General features: G+C 43.2%; 1 protein-coding gene across 2 annotated transcripts; it reads left to right on the top strand.

Annotated features, from left to right (window-relative positions):
* Positions 1-1,665: 1,665 nt before the first annotated feature.
* eno1a (enolase 1a, (alpha)) lies at positions 1,666-11,125 on the top strand. Of its 2 annotated transcripts, none has more exons than XM_012870616.3 (12): positions 1,666-1,804; positions 4,197-4,299; positions 5,891-5,986; positions 6,446-6,504; positions 6,813-6,882; positions 8,441-8,574; positions 8,682-8,904; positions 9,611-9,808; positions 9,949-10,150; positions 10,257-10,365; positions 10,455-10,513; positions 10,599-11,125. In XM_012870616.3, the coding sequence occupies exons 2-12, from the start codon at positions 4,215-4,217 to the stop codon at positions 10,660-10,662; spliced, it is 1,299 nt and encodes a 432-aa protein (XP_012726070.1). In that variant the 5' UTR covers positions 1,666-1,804; positions 4,197-4,214; the 3' UTR covers positions 10,663-11,125. The 2 variants fall into 2 exon arrangements, with proteins under 2 accessions (XP_012726070.1, XP_021176176.1); XM_021320501.2 differs by lacking the exon at positions 6,446-6,504 and adding an exon at positions 6,143-6,201.
* The last annotated feature ends 14,546 nt before the right edge of the window (positions 11,126-25,671 follow it).

The following is a 25,671-nucleotide window of genomic DNA, read 5'->3' as shown; positions in this document are numbered from 1 at the left end:
CAGGCTGATTCTGTAATATTTGCCCTCTGTCCTTTGTGAACGTTCTCTATCAGGTGAGCCCACAGCTTTATTGTGTAATTTACTTCTGGAATATGGCTCAACAATGCCAAAGCTAGCATTTCACGCCTGTAAATTCATTATTTTGATGAATGTGTGTGTCATTTGTGAGCACCAGGGGGCGCATTTGACTTTAAAACGCTTCAGTCTCAAGGTCACTGCAGCAGGATGTCATTACTTCTCTGTTGGTCCTGCCATTGATGCTGCACGCTGTGGACTGCGCAGCTGCAAAAACGCAGTGTCATACCGAGACGAAACTGTAGTAAGAGAGGAAGGGGGGGACCCACATATTACTCATTAAAACTAATTCATAGATTTTAGTTCATAGATTATCCTGCGTGTATTTTTTTGGGAAACGACATCAAAGTTTGCCTTTCAATTTGTTATGTATTTAAAACTAAAATGTTATACTTTATACTTACACTCACCTATAGTCAGCATATGCCCACAGAAATCTGAAGGGAGTGTGTCACGCTGGGTGAAATGATTCATTTCCGCGTTTCCATTCATTTTATGAGGCTTGTAATGAGCAGAGGGAAAAGCCGCTGCCAGGAAACGACACCACAACTAACATGTGACCAACAACGAAACACTGCATCGGGAGATCCCTGCCTGCTCCTCTGCACGTACTCATCTCTGCGTCATCTTTCCCCACGCTCCACCATCTTTGAATTTTACATGTATTAAAACAAGTAAAAGCAAACATTTCCCCACCATCCGTTTAATATAAATTCAAGCTGCTGCTCTCTGTGCCTGTCTTGTTCTTTTAGATGATGCTTCAATTAAGAAAATACGCATCTTCTTTTCCTTCCAGTTGGGAGGTATGGCAAGCAGTGGCATTATATACTACACTGGCTTCAGCCATGCCAGCTGTCATCCACGTTGTTTCTGGAATCTCAACCACCATTAAACCCACTTTGGGGGTCCTGTTGGGCTTGAATTAAATCAAATACTGAACTGCGACCTCATGCTGAGCCTCCCAAGCCTTTAAGCAGGCCTCCCCAGATTATCCAATGCTCTATATCCGTTCATCCATCTTCTCGACCCCTTATTTTAATAAATCTCTAATCTCATGTCTTTGTGGCACGGTCCTTGCTAGTGAAGCGTTTTTTTGTTTTTTGTTTTTTGTGGTTGGGGGGGGGGAGAGAAAAACGGAGAAGCCACACATGCAGGAAGAACCCAGGGATTTAAACCCAGGACCATCAATGTCATTACATTTGACATAATGAAAGTATATTTGTATCACCTAGCAGAAACTGATACTTGTGCGCATGTTAACTACAAAAATGTGACAATTCGATTTGCCCATCTTGTGTTGGTCTCGTATAAATCCTCATTGGCGAAACTCTTTGTCTGCCACTGCCTTCTGACCCTAGATCTCGCTGATATATATATATATATATATATATATATATATATATATATATATATATATATATATATATATATATACATACATACATACATACATACATACATATATGTATGTAGCATTTTCCTAAAAAGGAGGTGATGTGACATGTAACGTGATTATATGTTACAACGGCCTGCCGTACACGCCTGCCGACGGACGTGCTTCCTGACTCGCGCTCCTCTGCGTGGTGACTCAGCTCCAGCCAATCAGGTTGCGCCCTTCCTGATTCCGTCCACTTATCATCCGCCTCTCGGCGTCACGAGCGCCTTCTCTGCCTTCCTGTACGAGAGAGACACACACAGCACCGTCCTTGCACACAGTTAGGCCGGAAAGGTAACTTTTATCCGCGTTTTCTCACCTTTTCTTGCTACGTGTAAGGTTGACCGACCTCTTATTACTTAGCGTGTTAATTCTTATATATTATGTGTTAATATTAGCGGTTTATCTTTTTCTCATAACCACCTACGTGATGGCTTTTTCTCCTCGACGGCCTCCTCCGTGGCTTGTCCTTGGGTTAGCTGACAGCTGAAGGGGTTAAGCTGATGTTTCCACAGTATTTTTAATCCCTTTTTTTCAGTTTAGTGGGTTTCCTGCAGGATGCAGCACCTTGTAGCCCATCGTCTATTTTTAACCCAGCCCGTCAGCTGTAGGCATATCTCTCTCCATTTAGAGCCGCAGTGTGTGGAGGGGAACGGGGGGGTGTCAGGTTGCGGGTCCACCTTGCAGCAGACTCCTCTCTCTCCATTTTTGTTAAAACACTGTAGCGACCCTTTTGTTGGGGGGAGAATGGAGAGTGTGTGGAGAACACGGAGATGACGGCACACTAGTTGGACTACTAGTTGAATGCAGTTTCCTTTACACGGGAGGCGTGTCTGCCGTGGAAAGGAAAATTACTGTGCAGCAAGCCTACACAGGCTCCTGTCTGCTTCAGGCAGTCCTATGCCCCAGCCAAATGGCTATCTAGAGGATTTTTTTTTTTTTTTTTTGCACAACTATTGGGTCACATCAGTTTAGACAGCTGGGTCTGTTCAGTGCATTTTGATAAACCCCTTTTTAGTTCTCTGGAAAGTATCTGGTGTCTAATTATTTATTTATCCATGGGGGCCATTTTGTTCTCCTGGGCTAACTCTTCTGCTTGCTCTGCCGAGGTTTCTATAAAAATGATTGCAGGTGTTCAAGACTTTGCATAGTATCAATCTGCATAATAAATGAATCTTGTATTTTGGCTTTAAAATGTGCTGAGCATATAAAATAATCACTTATACTATTCTCTCTTTTTTTTTTTTTTTTTTTTTTAAAGAACCAACAGGCTGATCAGATGTTAATCACTTTGAAACTCTGATCCCAACAGATGCACTGATCAGGTGTTTCCTGGTCAATGCTGACTGTAGGTTGTTTTTTCAAAGTTTGACCTGCCAAGCCCAATTTGGAACAATCTCAATTTATATTTTCCTAATGAACACAAGTTATTAAAGAGAAACGTGTTCCAGGGTTCTTAACAAAGCAAATATTACAGAAAATAAAAATAGTTAAATAGTCCTTTTAAATATCTCTAGGGCAAAAAGAAGCTTGTAGTATGTGCTGTTGGTGTCCATACACTATAACTGGTGGGTGTTCTTAATTTTTCTTAGATGAGTTATCCATGAATACATTTAAAAAAGAAAAAAAGTGATTGCATGGATGATTTTAATTGCATCTATAAAGCGCCAGTTCCCACCTGGAGTCTAGAGGGGCTTCTCAAGACAAAAGTTGGCTTCATATTCAGCTGTCTGAGCAAATCAAATTCGTACAAATACATTTCAGTGATCAGACGTTAGGATCCAGTTTGATCCATCATGACAATAATCGGTTTAAATTTGGTTGGTAGTTTAGCAAAAAGGGAAACGAAGGCGTCAACTTTGCATCAGTTCATGATCTTTACCAGCTGGATGACACAATTATTCCAAAAAAAAAAAGCCTTTTGATTGTTGATGGCCAGCCTCAGAGGACTTAAACGTTTCCACTTGGGTGTGTTTGGGAGACTCGTGCTCCGTTTATGCGAGTTTCCACTCAGGCTTTTAAAGGGCGCTACGTTTTCCATCGGCTGCGGCTGCAGAAGTATGGATCTGGAGCGGTTTGCGTAGATCGAGGGGCGATCGATGGCTTGCTGCAGGCGTCACGGCCAGATGCTCTGACCTCTGCAGCTGAATTTGCAGGAGATTAGGACGCCAAGCAGGTCTCTGCAGTCTGTATCATTTAAACAAAAGGAGGCCAAACACGTCGTCTGTGCCTGGTCACGTTCCCATTGTTGGATGTGTTTACTGGTAAATACTGCAGTCTCAAACTGTTGCGTAGTTCGTGGCTGTAGGGAACACTTGTGCAAGATGTTTGCTATTCTTTTTATTGTGCGTGTCTGATAAAGTGAACCTGCAGAGATTACGCTGCTGCAGGAAGCCACACCTCTCTGACTGGAGCATAACGTCTGGCCTGACTGCATCAGTCTGAGGGGCTGTGCCGCTCCAATGCTCAGCACGTCCTTTAAGAGGAACAGTTCTCTGGACTAACATTTTCACATTAGTGCTTTTTTTTGTGAGTTTCTTCCAATATAATTATTTATTTATTTTTTATTTTTTTTTGCCATGTCATTGTTTACGCTCCTGCGAAGGAGACTGCTGTGTGCTCTGTCTCCTTCAGACCTGCATTATTAATTTAGTAATAATAATAATGAGTGTTTGCTTCTGTGCAGATCAACCTTAACAACACGATGTCCATCCTGAAGATTCACGCTCGTGAGATTTTTGACTCCCGTGGCAATCCCACTGTGGAAGTTGACCTGTACACTAAGAAAGGTATTGTGTCCCGTCTGTCTAAGCCCTGTGTGTTGCTCGTTGTCGACTCGTTAAATCCCTTTAAAGTTGTTTTTAATAGGTTACATTCTGAACTCTTTGAGAGCTTGTTGAACGTGCCTTCATGTGGAGTCAGGACCGCAGAGCAGCTCGTTGGCCGCTGCCAGATGTGGGTCCAGAGTGGATCGGATAAACCGGACATTTAAGAATGGCTCCAGTAGCGTCACATGACCTCCACAGCTTGCTGTTACTGTAACGGTGTTAGGAACATAACACCCAATCTATAAATGCATTGACCGACCGCGTGCTCGTTGCAGGTTTTCTTTAGTTTAATAAAAACCAGATGCAGTTTAGAGGCATGAGCTTTAACACAAACTGGGATAATCTTGTATTTTTTTTCTATTTGACTCAAAACCTCCATCTGAATCTGCAGGACTTGTTTTTGCTAATTTGTGGCGTCACTGAATTAATATCAGCAGGTCAGACCTCAGAAAACCTGAGAAAAACCAGATAGTGCATCCGTTAAACCTGGGAGGTTTGTCATGCCTTTTTTACTGAGTTTTAGGTCCTTTTTTTCTTATTTACTCAACCAATTTTAGTTTATTTTCTTGTATTGGACGGGGTTGTTCCTGTTGAGTTGAAACAGAGGAAGTTGCTCAACCCTCTGAAGTGTCCTGAGAATGTTAATGAAGCAACCTGAATGCTCGCTGACATGGAAGAGAAGGGGACCGGCCTGAATAAAACACCGTCTGGCTGCTCTGCAGCCGTCTATTCATCAGCTTAGGACCGCTGGCCTGCTCTGTTTACTGTAAACCTCATCTACAGTTCCTTTTCTGACCTTTAAGACCAGCAGCAGAGGTAGTCTGTCATAATTCTACCATTTTATGTCCTGGTGGACATTTGCACGCATCTTTATCAACTTGCAGTGTTATTTGCATAAAACCGCTGTTTTGTTCACCCAGCTAGATAAATTTGTAGCGCAGGTGAAGCAAACATGAACCGTCTTCCCCCCGTAGATCTGGCAGATTGAGTGGGAAAGCATTTACTTTCTGGCCTGATTGGTTACAGCCAGCAGCCCCCCCCTGCTACATGCCGATTTCTAGCTGCAGATGATTTGTTGCCTCTACCACAGCGGCTGTGTCCCCTTGTCCTAATCACTAAATCCCCTCAGACTCTACAATCTCTGCTGCTCCACTAAGCAAAACCAATGGTGCTTTTTCTTTTTTTTTTTTTATTCACTTCTGACTCAGATGGGTATGGGCTTGTGTGTGTAAGGCTTGATATCCTGCCACAGATTCTCTGCACATGCTCAGTTGATCTGTTTTTTTTCCTCCTGTTACGTCGTAGCTCTTTGCAGCACAGCCAGCACAACTCCCTCGCTACGTGTTTATTTTATTATGCTTTTTACGTAATTGTGGCGCGGCCTACAGACCCGGGCAAATGTTTCATTGTGCAACAAAGAGCTGTAGTTTAGGAAGAGGCGTGTTCTGGTGAAGCCTTATTTAAAAGCTGCGTTCATTGTCTGTTTTGTGTAATGGGCAGCATTTATAAAACCAAATGTGTGTTTTTTTTTTTTTTTGTTTTTTTTTTAAAGGTCTGTTCAGAGCTGCAGTCCCCAGCGGCGCCTCCACTGGGATCTATGAGGCCCTGGAGCTGCGCGACAATGACAAAACCCGCTACATGGGCAAAGGTAAAGCGTCTCCCTCTAATCTGGCTCTGAACTCTGCTCACCTCCAGTCTTTTGCAACCTGTCGGCTCATTTCAACACTTGTGTAAACTCTTGCTTTCTTTCATCATCTCTTATTTCTTTTCAAATGTTTTCCCCCGTTTCTGTTCCTCCTGTTAGGAGTCAAAAGGGCTGTTAAATATATAAATGAGTTCTTGGCCCCTGCGTTGTGTAACCAGGTAAATGACGTGGGTGACTCCCCTGCACCACGCAGCAGCATGGAGAATGAGTTTGCTTTCTGAGACTAATGTTCGTCAGGCACTAACAGATGCTCACAGATTAAAAGAAATGAATAATAAAGGGCTGTAATGGAGGATATTGTTTTAATAACTACACAAAAGTGGATGCTCTGTGTTCATCTGTGTGGCCTGCGCTGCATGATCTCCTCCTGTCCGTCAGTCATGGTCTGCTTGTCCCTTGCAGGTGTCTCTAAAGCTGTTGAGCATATCAATAAAACTATTGCACCTGCACTGGTCAGCAAGGTAGGACCATTCATTGTTTGGCTAATTTGTGTGAGATTCTGAAAACCTGTTTTTAATAAGATTATTTTAGCAGCACTGGTAACCAAACGACTAACTTTATTTTTCCATGTAAGATCACGCTGCCACAGAGCAGCCCTTTTTTTGGAAATCTTTGTAATGAAAATGACTTGCATTTGTTACGGTTATTGCAGTAAAACTCTCTGATGCTGGCATAACATTGGTGGTGTGTGTTCTGCTAACAAGTTAAAGCAGTTGTCTGACTTCCGTGCACGCAGTTTTTGACTTTGTCCTGTTGCGTCTGAATCCAGGATGTGAGCGTTGTGGAGCAGGAGAAGATCGACAAGCTGATGTTGGACATGGATGGCACAGAAAACAAGTGTAAGATGCTGCTTTTTACAGTCCAGCAGATATCTGCTACAGTTCCTGATCCACACACATATTTATGACTCATTGTTTAGCTGTTATCTTAAAAACTGCATGTTTGCAATGTGCAGCGTGCAAATCTGTGTTGTAGGCCGAGCATATTACAAAATAAACTATGTTGTTCCCCTTTTTGTGGGAAAACATCCCAGAGTTGTCACAGCTTGCCGTACAGGAAGTCGAGTAACGGCTTTTCTTGGAAGCTTCAATCTGATTGGTCGATATAGAAAGTCACCTCTGTGACCTCCTGGGATGCAGTGTTGTCTTTCAGGGGTGGCAGTACGACTGAAAGGCAGAATAAAACGTTCCAGCTTCTAAACAGGAAGTTATTGAAGTAAAGGCCGATACTCCACAGGGCTTCAAATAATTTTTATGTCCTTAAGGACTTTAAATGAAGCGTCTCTCTGAGCCACCAGCTAGTCCTGAGGATCCAGACCCAGTCCTCTACAGAGGTGGACACTAGAGCTGGGCCATATGGACATCACAGTTAAAACCAGATGCTGACCACAGTTAACAGATGAGACAATAAAGTAAGAATTATTGCAATAAATGACAAAGCATAACTTTATGGTGCATAAGTTTTCTACTTTAAGTAAAAGCCACGGAAGAAAAGGGGTCCATGAATCAGATACTGGTTTGTCTCAAATCAGTCCAGAGATGGTTCTGCTAGGGCTGAACGACTGTGGAAAATCTAATTGTGATTTCTTTTTTTATTAAATTTTTTTCTGTTTTAATTAATCATGTCTTTTTAAACATATACAAACAAATCATTTCATCGCTGTGCAGATTAGGTGCAAAAAGATCCGCTGCGTCTCAACTCGGAGCAGAAATGATTCTGCCTACGATATACTTCAACCAAAATTGCAATTTGATTTTGACTTTTCTCTGCATTAACCACAAGCAACAAAAATGGCCTCTAGATAAATTTGTTTATAAACAAGGACTATTTAAAACAATATTTTAAATAGTAATAATATTTTTATTAATCAGAATATTATTCAAGAGAACATCTTTTAATTGATTTGGACATCAAACCTTATTGAACATAAAGTGCAAAGTGCAACCAACAAGCAAGTCTATGTATTAAACTGATTGACCAGAACTTAATGCTATAGTGAGATTCCTTAAAGCTTCTGGTAAAATAGTATGATTATATAAACTCTAAAACAAATAATAAAATTAGATTATCTCACTGCTGCAGCTCTCTTCCCTTCCATGTGGAGGCAAACCCACTTTAAACATGTTACTGACGCGTAAAGAACGTCTCATTCACTAATTGTTACATAGCCAAAATTTGCAATTTGGAAATAGCAATCTTTTAAATTGTGATTCATATTGTGAATGTGATTAATTGTGCAGCCCTAGTTTCTGCACATCTTATGTTTCTAAAACTACAACTTGTCATGGTTGGACTGATGCCGTGACATCTGTCATTTTAAGGAACGCTGTGTCAGTGATGTTTTATAAATATGGTTGTGACTCCGCATATTAAAAACGACCGTCTTCCCTCCTTCAGCCAAGTTTGGTGCCAACGCCATCCTGGGTGTGTCCCTGGCTGTGTGCAAGGCTGGTGCAGCAGAGAAGGGCGTTCCCCTCTACCGCCACATAGCTGACCTGGCCGGCAACCCTGAAGTCATCCTCCCTGTGCCTGTGAGCATCGTTCACTCAAAGCTTCCCCCCAGATGACCCATGCCCTCTGACCTCACCAGGTGGTTCTGCTCCACCCTCTGTAGCTCATCCTCTCCTGTTCTCCTTAGGCTTTCAACGTCATCAACGGCGGCTCCCACGCCGGCAACAAGCTGGCCATGCAGGAGTTCATGATCCTGCCGGTCGGAGCCAGCAGCTTCAAGGAGGCCATGCGGGTCGGCGCCGAGGTCTACCACAACCTGAAGAATGTCATCAAGGAGAAATACGGCAAGGACGCCACCAACGTAGGAGACGAGGGCGGCTTCGCCCCCAACATCCTGGAGAACAAAGAAGGTGTGGGAAATGGCGCCGCCACTGGCTGCCTGTTAAAGGCACACAATGCAACATTTTTCAGTTAATGTGTTCCATACCGTTTTGGATGATTAAATGAGTAATTTCAGGTCGAACAAAGGTTTTCTCGGCCGCCCTGGTGGTCTGTGGGGGAAATACCGCACTTACAATTGGCACCCACAGGCTCAGAAGTCTCGCTTTACGGAGAGAACTCCATGTATTTTTTCCCTGCCATTCACCATATGCACGCGCGAAAGCAGCAACAACAAAAAACCGCAAGTTAACGTCAAATAAACATGCAAGCACATCAAGTTTTTTTATAATTTTTTTTTAATTTTTATTTATTTTTTTAATGTTGGTGAGGCGGTAGCGCTGCGGGAAACCCTGATGTTCATACTTTCACTGTGTTAGTCATTGTTTGTACTGCCGTTTTTTTTACTTTTCGTTGCGTTCGCCTGTCTGCTAAGCTCAAAACAACCGCGCCTGGCTTGATGGAGAAACCAGAACAGCTGAGCATCTTTATGACAGTGCACTTTTACTTTCACCCTCTGGGGGGAGCCTCGCTGGAAAATTAACCCCGGTTGCATAGTATACCTTTAATGGCTGTACCTAGTGCCATGCTTGTATGCGTTAAAATAAAAGCCCAGATTTAAGCTCTGAACATGATGGGCCTGTCAGTTTCTGACTAAAGTATTCTTCTCTTAATCAGCTCTGGAGCTGCTGAAGAACGCCATCGCCAAGGCCGGCTACACCGACAAGATCGTCATCGGCATGGACGTGGCTGCCTCCGAGTTCTACAAGGGAGGAAAGTACGACCTGGACTTCAAGTCTCCAGACGACCCCAGCCGCTACATCAGCCCCGACCAGCTGGCTGAGCTCTACAGGAGCTTCGTCAAGGACTACCCTGGTGAGTTTAACCCTCCTGAAGGGTCACATGGCATTAGAGCTCAGAATAAGTTCTCCAGAGATGTGCAGCTGGACCACAACACGAGAGACTTTGTTACAAAGACGATGCTGACGAGTCGACCGTCTACGTTTGTCTCTCAGTCGTTTCCATCGAGGACCCCTTCGACCAGGATGACTGGGAGGCATGGACCAAATTCACAGCCAGCACCAGCATCCAGGTGGTGGGAGACGACCTCACCGTCACCAACCCCAAACGCATCGCCAAGGGCGTGGCCGACAAAGCCTGCAACTGCCTGCTGCTGAAGGTCAACCAGATCGGCTCGGTCACAGAGTCCCTGCAGGCGTGAGTGTCCACAACACGGCCGGGCTGTTGACAAAATTCAGAGCGGCGAAGGCCAACTGAGAGTTATCCCTCGTTCTTTTTTTTTTTTTTTTTTTTTTTTTTTTAGCTGCAAGATGGCCCAGAGCAACGGCTGGGGGGTGATGGTGAGCCACCGCTCCGGAGAGACCGAGGACACCTTCATCGCTGACCTTGTGGTCGGCCTCTGCACTGGACAGGTATCTGCTTCTAGATCTACATTTTTACGCTGAGAATGCAATATAATTGTCTTTTTTTTAGATCTAACGTCTCATTAAACTTCTTGCAGATCAAGACGGGTGCACCCTGCCGATCTGAGCGTTTGGCCAAGTATAACCAGCTCCTCAGGTGAGTCAAACGTTCACAGCCCTGTTTAATAAAAACGAATATGCATCAATTGCCGGGACTGAAATGGTTATAACCTTCGTCTCAGGATTGAGGAAGAGCTTGGTGACAAGGCCCGCTTCGCCGGCAAGAACTTCAGGCACCCCATCTGAGCCGGGTCAACGTCCTCCAGCCACTACGTGTTTATTGCTCATAAATAATCCCCCCCCCCCCCCCCCCCCCCCACACATGTACGCCACGCTAGGTCGCCTGCCCTATACGGAGTGAAGATGGCAAAGACGCCTCCTATAACCCAAGGTCCAAGTCTGCAGTCTGTGGCGGGGAGGAGGAGCGGCGGCGTCCCGGCTCAGCTCATCTGCAAACGTATGCTTTAGCTCCTGATTAGTGTCGGTCCTCGTGTTAGTCTGTGTTACTGTGTGAGTTTTCTTTAAGCTTCCCGTGAGTTGTAGTGATTGTGATCCTCTGATTATCTGAGCAAGCGTAACGCTAGTAGGCGTCTGGCTGAAGCAGTGGTAACGAGTTCTGTATGTGCAATGTGTCGCCTCTGACAAGGTCTTGTGTTGCTGTAAGCGCCGGCAGAAATATGTAATAAATAATATAGTTTCAAAAATCTGATTGTTGTTTCTGTACTTTTCATGCACAACTTCTGCATCATAAAGGTGATGTTATGAGCTTAAAGGGTTGCCAAGAATCGAACGTGTTCCTGTATAAACCGTTTCCTCTCACGGTGCTGCTGTGTGAGCTGTGGGGCTGAAACTTGAGCTGCAGGGAGGAGAGGCTCCATTTCTGTCCGTCCCCTGGGTGCAGGAATCTGAGGGCTCTGTGTGAGCTCTTTCTACCGAGGCTTGGCAAGAAAAAAAGCAGTTTATTCACTAGTAGAATCAGCCTGCTGGCTGTTGCCAGCTGGGTTTGTGCCACGTCAATTTAATTTGAAGCGTTTCTGAACCCGTCTACATTGTTTAAAGGTCACCAGGGAGCTTTTTTTAATGTGTTTTAGACCAAATCTACCAGGGGGGCCAGTGTGTGGTTTTTCTCCCCATAGGGTTCAGAACAAAAAATAAAAACGGAGCAATAGTTTACCCTTTTTAAAGGTAAAGTCTGACTTTTTAAATTTTTTTACTTTCCATAAATGCATGAAACATCGAAGTCCCTTATTTTTTGAATAACTGCAAGACTCTTGTGGGGGAAAAAAAATCTCCCAAATCCACTCTGGCCTTATTTCTTTCACCTGAGGCCATCCTCTCCTAAACTTGTCCATAGTTTGGTTCTTGTGACTCTCAGCCATTTTGAATATATGAGATGAGAGCAGCAGAGCAACAATGAATGGCTAACTGGATACATAAACATTAGAAGGAGCACATTGGTGATACATGGGCGTGTCAGAATGATTGGCATGTGGGACAACCAATAGATAAGGTAATCCTCACCCCTCCTGAACGTGAGAGCACGACCCAAACTCTGAAAAATCCCTGTGACAAGTGAATTTCTCCAATGTGAGATCAATAAAGCTTATCTTACAGGCCTGCAGCTTTTTTAAACCTTTTTTTGAATACATGATGTATTGACTACTTTCAGGATGGAAGGACCATTTCAGTGTTTCTGAACAGGATTACAAACTATATTGAGTGAGCCAAAGAACCAGTTGTGGCTCTGCAGCTGCTAGTTGCAGGCCCTGATCTATCAAATACAACTGAAGCTAAACGTGAAACACTTAAAAGTAAAACGTTAAAAAATGAACTTGGTCCAAAAGGCCAATCGGTTAAGGTTTCTGTGCCACCACTGCATGTAAAGAAATTGTATTATGTCCACAGTACAGAGGCCAGGTCCAGTTTTACAGGGACACTGGTCCCTGTCTAGAGCCACCCATGTGAGTAACACGGTCTGCTGTGGATTTAATCAAAAACAAAGGGCTTAAACAAATTTAAGTCCGTGAAAACCACGAAGGGTTAAACTTGAAAAGGTCCTTGATGAGTTTTCCAATAAGTGTTGGCGCCATCTCGTGGTCAGAGTGTAGAACTGCACCCTCCTGTCACTTAACGCCAGAAACGCTGCAAATATGGCAAATATAATGTAATGAAGCCTAAATCTGACCAGGTTTGCCTTGTAAAATGCCAAGAGATGTCATTTATTGTGAATTCAGGTCAAGTGTCCACATAAATAATTATAATTTATTTTGTTTGCTACCAGCACTATTGTTACGTTGAAAATCCTCACCTTGTCTCCATACGTTTTTTTGTGTGCATCACCTGACCCAGCTTTTTCAACCAAAGGCTTTTTTCCATGTCCTTGTGGGCAGCTGTAAATGTCTACCAAGCTTGGTGTGGGTTTTGAGGTAACCTTTTCAGTCCAAGGTGACGTTACACAGGCTCCCCTGTGGGCCCTGCCGTTCAAGCCTCCTCCAGTTTATGACAGACAAGAAGCTTTAGTGGTTGTTCCTTTTACCTCCTGATACATTTCCTTTCTTCTGAGAGTGACGGTTTGGGTTTCGGGGGATGAAATTGGACATAACTGGACCCTGATCCCCAAACACAGCAAAGTTGGGGTTAGACTGATGAAAATCGGCTAAATCTAAGCATCTGGAATATACGTATTTGAGCTTGTATTATTTTGACCCTGTGGGGATTAGAGGTATTCAGGTAAAAACAATCTTTGGCAGTCTAATATTTTTTAAATTGACTGAAACTGCAGACTTTGTATCATTTTAACCTTGAAAGACACACTGTTACAGCGCATCAGTAAAAGTCTGACATTATGTGCATGTTGGGTGGAAGTGAACGTCTGTGTGGCTCTGTAGAAGATCTGCACAAGGCTGGGAGGGGCTCCAAATCCAGAAAAGAAAAACAAGCAAGATCTCACTTCAGGGTGCGAGGATGGTCTTGAGAAAGGTGAGGTTTTAGCTTTTGACCCAATGGCAGTTTAGACCACAGTCACCAACGATGTCATTGGCAAAACCATATTCTGTAGTGCATTGACATTTTACAGCCCCCCCATCATAGAGCAGAATGGTCAGGAAGAATTGCTATTTAACATCTAAACAATTCAGAAAAGGCAGGAGAGTCAATGCACTGTATTGTAATGTAATGTAATGTCTGGACAAAGCCCTTTTCCTTCAACACTGCTGATGGGTCATGGATCAGTCTCCTGGCTTTACACTAAAACAAAACACACCACCAAAGCACCGGCAAGAGCTCACATCAGGTGGGCTAGGTTTCTGATCTGGGTGATATATTCTTTCCATCTTAAAGTGAAACTATTATGTAAATTAGAGATTGTTGGTTTCTTTGCAGGTCAGCTAACACTGGTTATTTTTATCTATATAGCTTAAAATCCCAAGAAAGCACAATGAAGGTACTGCTTGGAATGTGACAAAAAGGACAAAGTTAAAAGAAAAACTCATTTGCAAGGTACTACAGGTGATCCCACTAAGAAACATCATGTAAAAAAAAAGAAAAAGAAAATGTGATGAAGCATATATTTAACCATCGGTACAATCCACAAAATCAACAACTCTAATTAGAGCTTTTAAGCCTCTCAAACACAGCTAAAAAAATTTGATAACTGTGTTTTTTCTTTCTGGTTACTATATATATGTTATATATGCTAATGTAAGAAGATAAAGCACCTTCATGACAAGATAAAACACCTTCATGAGAGAGAATAAACTAATTTAATTTGTTTTTGTAGTGTGTGTGTGTGTGTATATATATATATATATATATATATATATATAGTGTATATATATATATATATATATATACACTATATATATATATATATATATATATATATATATATATATATATATATATATATATAGATAGATAGATACATATACACACACTACAAAAACAAATGAAATTAGTTTATTCTCTATATCATGAAGGTGTTTTCTGCTTTATCTTCTTACATTAGCATTTGCATGCCCTAATAAAAACTGTACAAATCGCTATATTTCAATGATCCCAACAGGGTATCTATTCTATTCTATTCTATTCTATTCTATTCTATTCTATTCATCTGAGCCCCTTACTGAGGGTCAGTGCTGGGTTTTACCAGGATGAAGAAGACAGAGTTGATGCCTCCAGAACTCCCATTGAGCGTGCTGTTCCCAGCTCCGACCAGCAGATGGCGGTATTTCACCGGTTGAACTGAGAGAACAACCCCCCTCCCTCCCTCCCTCCTCCTCTCCTCTAACTGCTCTCACCCCAAGATGAAGAAGGATGCTGTCATGCTGAGTACCTCTCATACACACCAGTCTGAGCATCCCGGCAACGATTACTCCCTCTGTATTCTCACAGTCCATCATTTATGACAGCATTACACCAAAAGCCGCTCGCTTAGTTCCAGCTACATAAGAAAGAGACACACAGGTGGCACTGCAGCTGCTGCACTACTACTGTTGTAGTGGCGACACTTGGCTAACTAACGTTGGCTAATTGCCCCTGCTGCTGCTGCTGCTGCTATTGTTTGTTGTTGCAGTCTCTCTCATCAAACAAATCACAGATGTTGTAGAGCAAGCTCTTTAAGGTAAGTGCAGTGAGCTGCAACCCAGCTTCTTCTTTTCGCCTTTGCTACACGGCAGTAAATAATAACAAAAGAAAAAGAAAAAAACGAAAAATGTGTGGGAAACTAGTTCGGGAACGCCGGGCTGTTAACGCACAATCCTTGTTGTGTAGCTCATTTGTTTGCCCCCTCACTGTTGCTGGTCGCCGTGAGCCAAAACACGTTAGCGGCTAGTGACTAGCACTGATTGGGGGAATGTCAGCCGGGTGCCGTCTAATGCCTGGGAACAAACGGCTCGTCTGCGCCGGTTAGCTTGGAGTTCGTGCCAAACACGCAGAACGACATTGGTTCATGTCTTGCTTTTTTTTGTTGTTTGCCACACGGGGCTACAGCGCTGCTCGTGCGCAACATTAGAGGTGTTTTCTCATTTTAAAGTCACCTTGTGTGGCGTCTTCGTTCCGGGAAGTAGACGGCGCCCAAGGAGCTATTGTCATTAGCTCCAGGAAACGGCTAGCCGGCGAAGCTAACTTGCAGTCTTTGTGTGTTCGCCTTAATTATCGTCTTGTTGCTCGTAGTTTGCGGTTCCCGAAGATGACAGCGTGACCTGGTTTTAAAGCACACTAATGTAGGGTGTGTGAATGCACTATTTGGCGGAGTTTTGGGAACAACAACTTGCAAAATGTCTATGTTGCAAAAAAAAAAAAAAAAAAAAGATTTGTCAAAAAAAGCAGCATTTCCTCTTTAAACTGTTCAAAAACATTAACAGTGAAGATGAAAATGCAATGTCCATTAGTTATATGTGCATGATCTACACTTTTGTTAAGGAAGATTAGGTGTAATATAAACATAAGGGATGTAATGCAAGTTTAACAACAGTAAACAAAAAAAGATTTGTCCAAAAAAAAATGCAGCATTTCCTCTTTAAACAGTTCAAAAACATTAACAGTGAAGATGAAAATGCAATGTCCAGTAGTTATATGTGCATGATCTACACTTTTGCTAAGGAAGATTAGGTGTAATATAAACATAAGGGATGTAATGCAAGTTTGACAACAGTAAACAAAAAAAGATTTGTCCAAAAAAAAGCAGCATTTCCTCTTTAAACTGTTTAAAAACATTAACAGTGAAGATGAAAATGCAATGTCTAGTAGTTATATGTGCATGATCTACACTTTTGTTAAGGAAGATGTGGCTTAATTTCAACATATAGGATGTAATGCAAGTTTATCAACAGTAAACAAAAAAAGATTTGTCCAAAAAAAAAAACAGCATTTCCTCTTTAAACTGTTCAAAAACATTAACAGTGAAGATGAAAATGCAATGTCCAGTAGTTATATGTGCATGATCTACACTTTTGTTAAGGAAGATTAGGCTTAATTTAAATATAAGCGATGTATTGCAAGTTTAACAGTAAACAAAAAAAGATTTTTTGACAAGAACAGATAGCACAGATGTTGCATGAATTCTCCTGACAGACTAAATAAAATCTGAACTTTTTTGTGTTTAAAAAAAGTTTATTTTCAGCCTTTGTTTTGCTGTGATAAACCACACTCCACCACAGCTAATGAGCATGCAGACTGATCAAAGGAGAGCAAAGCATTTGTTTTTTGTTTTTTTCCTTTATCACTGCCAAGCCTCTTCCAGTTGACTGGGACAGGCAGACAGATTTAATGTTGACAGCATCTGCATTTGTTAGGCTGGATGCAAAAAGAAATCCTGACAGCCTCTGACTCGAGAACAAACTCACTGCTACGTCTTATTGAGTGGCTTAAAATGGGGGGAAAAAAGGTGCTGCTGCACCTCTCCAGTATCTAAACAATCCCTGGCAAACCGTTCAGACCTGTGAGTAATGGCATGCTGGACAGATGAGACGCGGGGCAGAAAATGAAACTCCACACAGAGACACTTGTGGTTTGTAATGCGCCGCCGTTTGGTCGTTCGGTTTGTCACAGTTGTTACATAATCGGCTGAAAGGATGCGTTTGTGCTGACTCCCGAGCGTCTTCCTCAAAGCTGGAGAATCAAACTCTTAAAAGCCAAACAAACAAAAAGTCATGTCTTGTTTTTATCACATCCTTTATAGGGCTTTAGTCTGTCTTTTAAAGTTAGACTCTTCCTGACTGTAATGTATTATACTTGTTCCCATGCTCTTTAGTTTGGAATAGTATAAACGCCTTACTAGTTTAGTAGCCAAGCCTTGCAGCAGGAAATGCCTGGGCCATTGTAAAGTTTCCACTGTACGCTAACCTTTAGTATAAAGAGCTAATTTTCATGGCATCCGTGCATTAATGCAAAGATGTAAAGCAAAAAGGCATAAAATCAAAAGAAAGTTACTTCCTCCTGCAGGAGAAATGAGATGGCCTTAATTATCGCAGGTATAATGATCTGATCCGTTTTTTTTTGTTTTTGTTTTGATGCACAGACTTAAAGCAAAACCGCAGATTAAACACCCGCTTAATGTTGGTCGTAATGCCAGAACAAGCGCTGCAGTTCGTTTTTAATGGAGTAATTAGCTTTTAAAGCTAGTTTTAGCCGGTTATTACGCTGGACTGTCTCCGCTCGGGTCGAGCCAAGAGTCAGCGCCTCAACAGACTCGTAGTTCATAGATTACCAGCTGCAGTTTTAAGACATCCCCGTCTCAGACTAACGCCGTTCCTCCAGAAACGTTTTGGACGTGTCTCTCGTCCTCCACGCCGCCGGCAGTCGGCTAACCGGCCTCGTTTTTCCTGCAGTAATGGCTTCAACACTCGGGTCTTTCAGGCTCTTTTTCTCAGATTTCATTAAAAGAACTTTAAAGTGTGAAAAAAGAGACTGCACATACTGTCACTGACTATTCTGTTGACAGTATCCATTATAAGCTTTCTTTTTCCTAATCGCAGATGCTGCGTCCAAGCTTGTTTGGGATTGTCATATTGCACGCTGACGTCGGGATTCGGTATACTGTGTCGTTCTTGTTGGGTCGGTATCTCAGAAAGTTAGAGCGCTCTTGAAAACCAGAACTTTTCAGACCCTCCGTATGCCTTGGTTCCAGTAAGCCAACCCACTGCTTCCCTGCCGCTAACAGCCGAGTAGGATAGCGCTATATCCGCGGTAGAAAACGGGCATACAAACCCGAGAACATTTAAAACCGCAGTGAAACACAGCAGACTTCCTTTCAACGTAGCAGATTAGTTGCACATTGTTGTTTCTCTCGCCTTTAAACATCCACGTTTGATCCCTGAAGCCTTTAAGCATCACATTTCCTTTTTTTTTTGTAATATATGTTTAAGTTTTCAAAGTGCAACATACAAAAATCGTACACAAGAGTATAAAACATGCATATATTTACCAAATTACGGTCTAAAAAAATATACTCTTACCAATATAACAATAGAAATAAAAACATGTAATAACTGAGGAAAAGAGAAGAGAAAAAAATAAATAAATAAATCAGGCCAGGGAAATTATCTAAGTAACGGTTACACTGCAATGATTACTAGGGCTGAACAATTAATCGCATTTTCAATATAATCGCGATTTTAAAAAAACGCAATTTCCAAATCGCAGATGTCTGCAATTTTTGGCTCTGTAACAATTAGGGAATCAGACGCGTCCATTAGATGTCGGTAAAATGTTTAAAGTGGGTTTGCCTCCACATGGAAGGGAAGAGGGTTGCAGCAGTGAGATAATCTAATTTTATTGTTTTAGAGTTTATATAATCATACATAGCATTAAGTTCTGGTCAATCAGTTTAATACATAGACTTGCTTGTTGGTTGCACTTTATGTTCAACAAGAATTGACGTCCCAATCAATTAAAAGCTGTTCTCTTGAATAATATTCTGAGAACAGCATTAAATCGCATTTAATCGCAATATTAAGATAAAAAAATTGCAATTAGATTATTTTCCAAAATCGTTCAGCCCTACTGATTACCATTTACAGTTTAGGAGAGTACAACCTATCTATGAAGGCACGGGTGGCATACTAAGAAACTGAGCAGGTGTCGGGGTCAGTCTAAAGGCCCATTCATACCCTACGTTTGACCTACACGTCCGTATTTCTGTCCGTATGTTCTATCCGTTGACTCCTTCATACCTCCGTCCGTTGAGGTGCACAATAACCAAGATTTCCTCTAGGTGGCACTGCTGGGCGGCAATGATTCGTCACTGATCAAACAAGGCGTGATTTAGTTGTATTTGCTCCGTAAGTAAACTTTTTGTCCCTGTGCCCCGGACACAACACATCATATGTGTGGGTAGTTGCGGACAAGCTCCGCAAGTCGTTCCTCGAATCCCGCCATTGTTTAAAGCCCAGAATTATAACCTTCTTCGTGATTTTGTTGACATTTTGTACTACAAACTCAATAGCACCCCCACCGTTTCCGGTAGTATTGCTCCGTATTGATCCGTTTCGTCCGTAATCGTAAGCTCCCAATTTTCGTGTCAAAATACGGACGAAATCGACGGTTAGAAACATATGAAACACTCCTCACGTATCCGTATCCGTCTTTTACGTGAGGTATGAATGGGCCTTTAGACTGGGAAATATGGTCCAAAACCGGCTGCCAGATACTACAGAACTTATTAGCGGAGCCCTTAAGCGTCACATTTCTGACGCCTGACGGTTTGTATTTCGCTCTGGGAAAGTTTAGTGGCGGTGATTTGGGCTTTTCTTGACCTCCCGCTTCGGACGTAAAGTCGTGGTAGAGAGGCTGCACGTCCATTGGTCCTTCAGAACCGCTCTTACTTTTTAAACGGCTAAAACTCCTCTGGGTCTGTGAGGAGGATCGTCTGCTCCTGCCGTGCCGCCACCGCCGTTTCCCCTGACGTGTTGGCGTGTTGCGTTTGGGAGTGACGAGGATGGTGACATCCTCTTTGTTGGATGGCGCTCTGCAAATCGTTATCACCGGGTTGCCCACAAAGGGCACCTTGCTGTTTGTTTCCCCGCCTCTCGTGGTGAGAGATGGTTTTGCCTCCCGTTTCCTCCCGCTGCCTATAGCTGCGGACCGTTCATCCCTCTGTGGAGGGGCTGCCGTAGTTTAACGATAGGAGGCCATTTATCGTTTCTATTCAACGCCGTACGCCGGCTGAGAGATGTAGGGAAGAGTGAAATAGATGTGTTCAAACGATCAGGCGTACTCGTAGCAAAGACAACACATTGGACGGGTGAGGGGGGGGGGGGGGGGCAAGTAGATTTTTCCTTTGTGGTGTTCAGTATCCATTTCATTGCAAGAGATCTGGCTGTTACACAGAAAATTAATGCCCTTAACAAAGGAGCAGTGTTCGCTCAAAGACCTCTTGATGGGCAATTCAAGTGCTGTATATTCATTAAAAATAACAATCTGTCAGCACTTACTGACAGCACGCACAACAAGCCAAGCTCCCTTTATTGTTCTCCGAAGATGTTTTTCAGTTCCCGTGCCAAGAGCCGGGTAATTGGCTGTAGCAAAGCCGTGCATGTGTTGTTTTAAGATATTGGACTGACACGCACAGGGCACACTGGCAGGAACCAGGCGAGCAGGCCCCCTCCTCTCCCTTCTTCTCTCCCTCTTCTTTCCTCCTTAACACCCCCCCCCCCCTCCTTCTCCCCAAAAGCATGTCAGAGAAAGGAAGGACTAGATGCGTTTTGTGTTGTTTGACAGCTTCCCTTCACCTCTCATAAGAGGAGATCCAAGCGCGCCGCATCTTCTCTCATCTCTCTTTGATTCGGGCCTATAGCTCCGCAGCGCCCCGACAATCGTGCCAAGGAGACGGTATCGGCGAGCGCCGTCCGCGTTAACAATTGCGAAACTGTCTCGCCGCCGTGCCCGCCGCCGCTGTTTGATGTACTCGATGCGATCAGATCTGCTTTCTGCGCCGGTCGTGGCCTCATCCTCGTCTCGCCAGTGCCACCCCTCACCGTTTGGATCGGCGCCGCGCCCGTCGTGGCTAACCGGGCGCGGGGGGTCGTTTAAAAAAAACAAAAAACGAGATGTTTCTGTTGCCGCGTCTGTCTGCACTGCAAAAAGAGAACTAAAAATAAGTAAAATTGTCTTGAAATTAATGTGTTTGCCCTTGATTTGAGCAGGTAAATAATATAATTGCCAATGGTATGAGTATTTTTACCCCTAAAATAAAATAATTAGATATACTGCACTTGAAATAAGGTGATGGAGATGAATAGTTCCTATTTTAAGTGCAAAGATCTTATTCCATTGGCAAATAGTCCTATTTATCTGCTCAAATCAAGGAAAAATTCTTAATTTTAGGTCTATTTTTGCAGTGTGCATGTTGTCTGTGTTGGTTTTTAGGATGCTGCATCTGGCCACATGCTAATGGTGGGAAGTGGAAGTGGAAGAGTCGAGCTGTGAAGTAACGGCGACACCTAAATGCTTCGGTATATACGATCAAACTACAGTTCAAACCGGGTATTTGCAAACACGGTATAGAAAGGCTCACAGCCTTTTTTTCCCCCTGCTCACTGTATGACGTTAAATCAGTATTTATTTAAATTCCCTACATTATTTAGTAGGTCCAGTCCCTCCTGCAGCCAAACAGTGTGATGCTTCTCAGTGGTGGCGTTCTCATGGTTCGCAAGCTTAGAATATGCTGCAGCGGTTACATTGAAGTAAGAGTATTTCAAGAACAACAACGTCAGTCGTCTTCTCTTATCTCATCTGTCATTTTAATGCTTCCGACTCTCTTTTTGTCCTTCATCGTCTTGGGAAATCACGTCTGCGTCACGTGTGAGCATCCTCCATCCGGCAGGGGCGACGTCCTGTTGATTGCCCCTACGTCCGATTTTTGTGACGGTGTTAATACAATTGAGCCACAAGCATTCGTTTGACGTAGCAATACTGGATACGTTGATGATTTTTGTGTCGATTCATTTCTCGGCCGAGCGGCCTGTCAGCCGCTGCAGAAGTTGCTTCAGTCCGCCGGCTGTATCTTCACGACGACTTTTGCTTTCGTTCGCGTGTTGAAACGCGCACATTTGACACTAAACGTGTTCTTTCTGAGGCCGTACGACCGCTGGCCTCTCCAAGGTGTTCATACCTGCATACAGGTGTGTGAAGAGGTGAACACCTTCAAGAAATCGCACCAAAGGATGAAGGTGATGAAGCAGCATTTGAGGCGTTGCCTTCGATTAAAGCCGCCGGCGTGCGTTCTCTTGGCACAAACGTTGCCGAATTGTCGATTGTAATCAGGAGCTTACAAAGCAATGACATCATCGGCCTCTGGGCATTATGAAATCGTTTAAAGACAGGATCCTAATGTATGAATTTAAAGAAAGTAATGAAAAGCGATCAAGTTAATAATAATAATGCAGCATTTAACAACCAGGAATCCTTTTGGTGGTCCTCACTGGCCTAAAAAAATATTTCTTTTGAATAAATCTCAGACAACAGGGGTAAGATTCTGCCTAATTGATTTATTTTTTTATTTTTATCCACTTTATGTTGAAAAACACACACGTGATTCAGGTCACGACCCCTTTTTTCAACGCAAGGCGGCCTATTATATTTATATTATGGCCGTTTGTCGCTGACAGCGCAAAAACAAGCACAAATATTGAGGGGGGGAAAGAAGAGGCAGCCGTTCACCATCTCAGTCAGAGAGGAAAATGAAATGGTGTCGGATCAGCCGGCCGGCCCCCGAGGAGAAGGGGGATCTGTGAGGTAGGAGGAGGAGGACTGCTCTGCTGCACCCTGTGTGTGTGTGTCAGTACTGATTAGGTAAGAGATTGCCTCATGTAATGACACTGCATGGCGCTGCTGGTGCAGAAACACAAACAATGCATACCAGTGTTGCACCGCACACACACACACACACACACCCTGCAGCTGCCAGCCTCAAGATGTTTATATAGACACACACACACACACACGCACACACACACACACACACACACGCCGTCCCTGAAATATTTCAACACGCCTTAAGTTTTCCAGGACGCACAGATAACACGCGTACTCCGGCGAGAGCGCCTTTCTCTGGGCTCCCCGTCTCCCCGTGTAGCGGATAAAAGGTGGAGGTGATTAAAGGGAAGGAGCACAATAGAGTGGGCACTTTTCTATCAGCACTCATTGTTACTGTTTTTCAGCAAATACACGCGGCTGAATGGGCTACATAACCTCCTAGACCTCCTGCTGTTAGTTCAACCTTGAGCTTTCAGCAGGAACGTGTGATATTTGGCTCCTATTTGGACCCGGGACGTTTTTTTTTTTTTTATCCTGCCGTCTGGCCATACTGTACGCAGGAACCCCGGGATTCCTGCATGTATGTTTCTGTTTTTCTGACAGTCCATTCAGGTAGTTTATACTATATATTACTGGAAGTAATCAAAATTTTCTTAAACTAAGTGTAGTTGTCCTTGATTTGAGCAGGTAAACAAGATTATCTGCCAATGGAGTAAGATTTTTGCACTTAAAAAAGGAGCAACTCGTCTCCATCGTCTTATTTCAAGTGCAGTATACCTAATTATATTATTTGAGGGGTAAAAATACACCCTCCATTGGCAGATAATCTTATTTACATACCCAAATCAAGGACAAATGCACTAATTTCAAGAAAATGTTACTTATTTTTAGTTGTGTTTTTGCAGTGTAGGTTTTGACCGGCCCAATCTAGCACATGGATCCAAGCCTGTCCACCGTAGCTCCGGCTGGATGATTAGACCTGGAAGGGGAACTTCAACTCTTGCCTCAAATCGTCAGCAGCATTAAACTTATTTTCAAAATTGGCGCACTCTTTATTTGCAAAAAGAGAACTAAAAATAAGTAAAATTTTCTTGAAATTAATGTATTTGCCCTTGATTTGAGCAGGTGAATAAGACTATTTGCCAATGGAATGAGTATTTTTACCCCTAAAATAAGATAATTAGATAAACTGCACTTGAAATAAGACGATGGAGATTAATTGTTCCTATTTTAAGTGCAAAAATCTTATTCCATTGGCAAATAGTCTTATTTACCTGCTCAAATCAAGGAAAAATACTTTAATTTCAAGATAATTCTTATTTTTAGGTTTATTTTTGCAGTGCAGGGTTGTCCCGCATTGAAGCTTCAGCTTCCAGCAGCCATGCACTGCAAAAAGCGAACTAAAAATAAGTAAAAATTTTCTTCAAATGAGCGTATTTGCCCTTAGTTTGAGCAGATAATGAGGTTATCTGCCAATAGAATGAGTACTTTGACCCCTTATATATGATAATTAGGTATACTGCACTGGAAATGAGATGATGGAGATGAGTTGTTCCTATTTCAAGTGCAAAAATCTTATTTAATTGGCAGATCATTGAAACCTGCCTGCTCAAATCAAGTACAAATACACTCATTTTAAGACAATTTTACTTACTTTAGTTCCTTTATTTGCAGTGGGCCAGTTGCACACAGTTTTTCAGGTGACAGACTTAAATTTGTTTAATTAATAAAAGACTCCTGATTACAGTCGGCTGATCTGGATCCGAAACCCCAAAATACACAAAGGTTTGACTTGTGCGGCTTAATTAACAAGTCTAAACAATGCAGTTGTTTTAATTGATTATTTTATAGAGTGGAACATCGATAGCAGCGGACCAGCCTGGCGCTGCCATCCAGTCTGTTAAGGCTGCTGAAGTTGTCTGTTTGCTGGATGAAAAACAAACATGGAGCTCTTGGTTTAACGTGCTGGTTAGGCTTCTGGAGTCACTAGTGTGGGTGTCGCGCTGATGTTGTGACTGCACACACGAGGCTGTGTTGGATGTCTTAATGGAAGTGGCAGGAAAGACATTAAGTGCTGCGGGTTTGTGTTGCCAGAAGGAAAGAAAGAAAAAAGAGCAGGTGACTTTGTGGCTGCCTGTTGGCGAGGCGCTTCCGGTAAAGCGCGTCCTTGACCGTCCTTGCAGGTTAGGCGACCCCATCCTTTTTGCGTTGGATCGACTGGCTTCTTAAAGACGGACGCCTTGTCTTCTGCACCTCGGTGCCAGAAACCAGGCGCAGAGAAAATGAGTTCTGAGGATTGGGTTTAGATTTGCCACTGTAGCACTTCCTCTCTGATACACTCCAGCTACCATCAGGGAAAGGTTGTCAGAGAAAGAGAGAGAGAGAGAGAGGAGGAGGAGGGGGAGAGAGAAAACAGCGAAGCACAGCAGTGCTATCTAATAGATCAATTTGTAATAAATCTGTTGCCTCAAGCTGTTGTTGTTCGCCTCTACTCGCTGAAAGGTGTCTGCGTTTCTCAGGCAAGAAAACGCTCGTCTGCGCCGGGCGTACAGAGCTATCAGCGAGCGCGACGCGCCCAAAGCGCTGTAAACCGTTTACTCCGAGTTTCAGTTCGCACGGGTCGAACACATCGCGCTCCCATCCGCGCCTCCCCATTGGTCAAAAAGGAGGGCGGCGGGCCAATCGATGCGAGCGGACGGCGAAAAACCAGGAAGCGGTTACGTTTCCTCCATTATCCAATGTGAACCATTAATCACGACGGAAGAGCAATTGACTGAGCGATCGGCCGGGGGTTGGCGAATGCATTTCACCCAGAAACCCCTTCTGCTTTGTGCTAATCCGCAGAAGCAGGGCCGCGTGTCTCTACCGAGGCGAGTGGCAGAATTCAAATGGTCCAATTATTATGACAGCGGTTTGATCTTTAAGGTAACAGAGAAGCAGCCTTCAGTCAAAGCCACGAGGGAGCCCTCCTGCTCCTCCTCCACCAGCAGCCATATGGAC

The sequence above is a fragment of the Fundulus heteroclitus genome, chromosome 1 (assembly GCF_011125445.2).
Source record: "Fundulus heteroclitus isolate FHET01 chromosome 1, MU-UCD_Fhet_4.1, whole genome shotgun sequence".
Lineage (NCBI taxonomy): Eukaryota > Metazoa > Chordata > Actinopteri > Cyprinodontiformes > Fundulidae > Fundulus > Fundulus heteroclitus.
The sequence above is the reverse complement of the archived record's forward strand: the minus strand, read 5'-3'. Positions and strand labels throughout refer to the sequence as shown.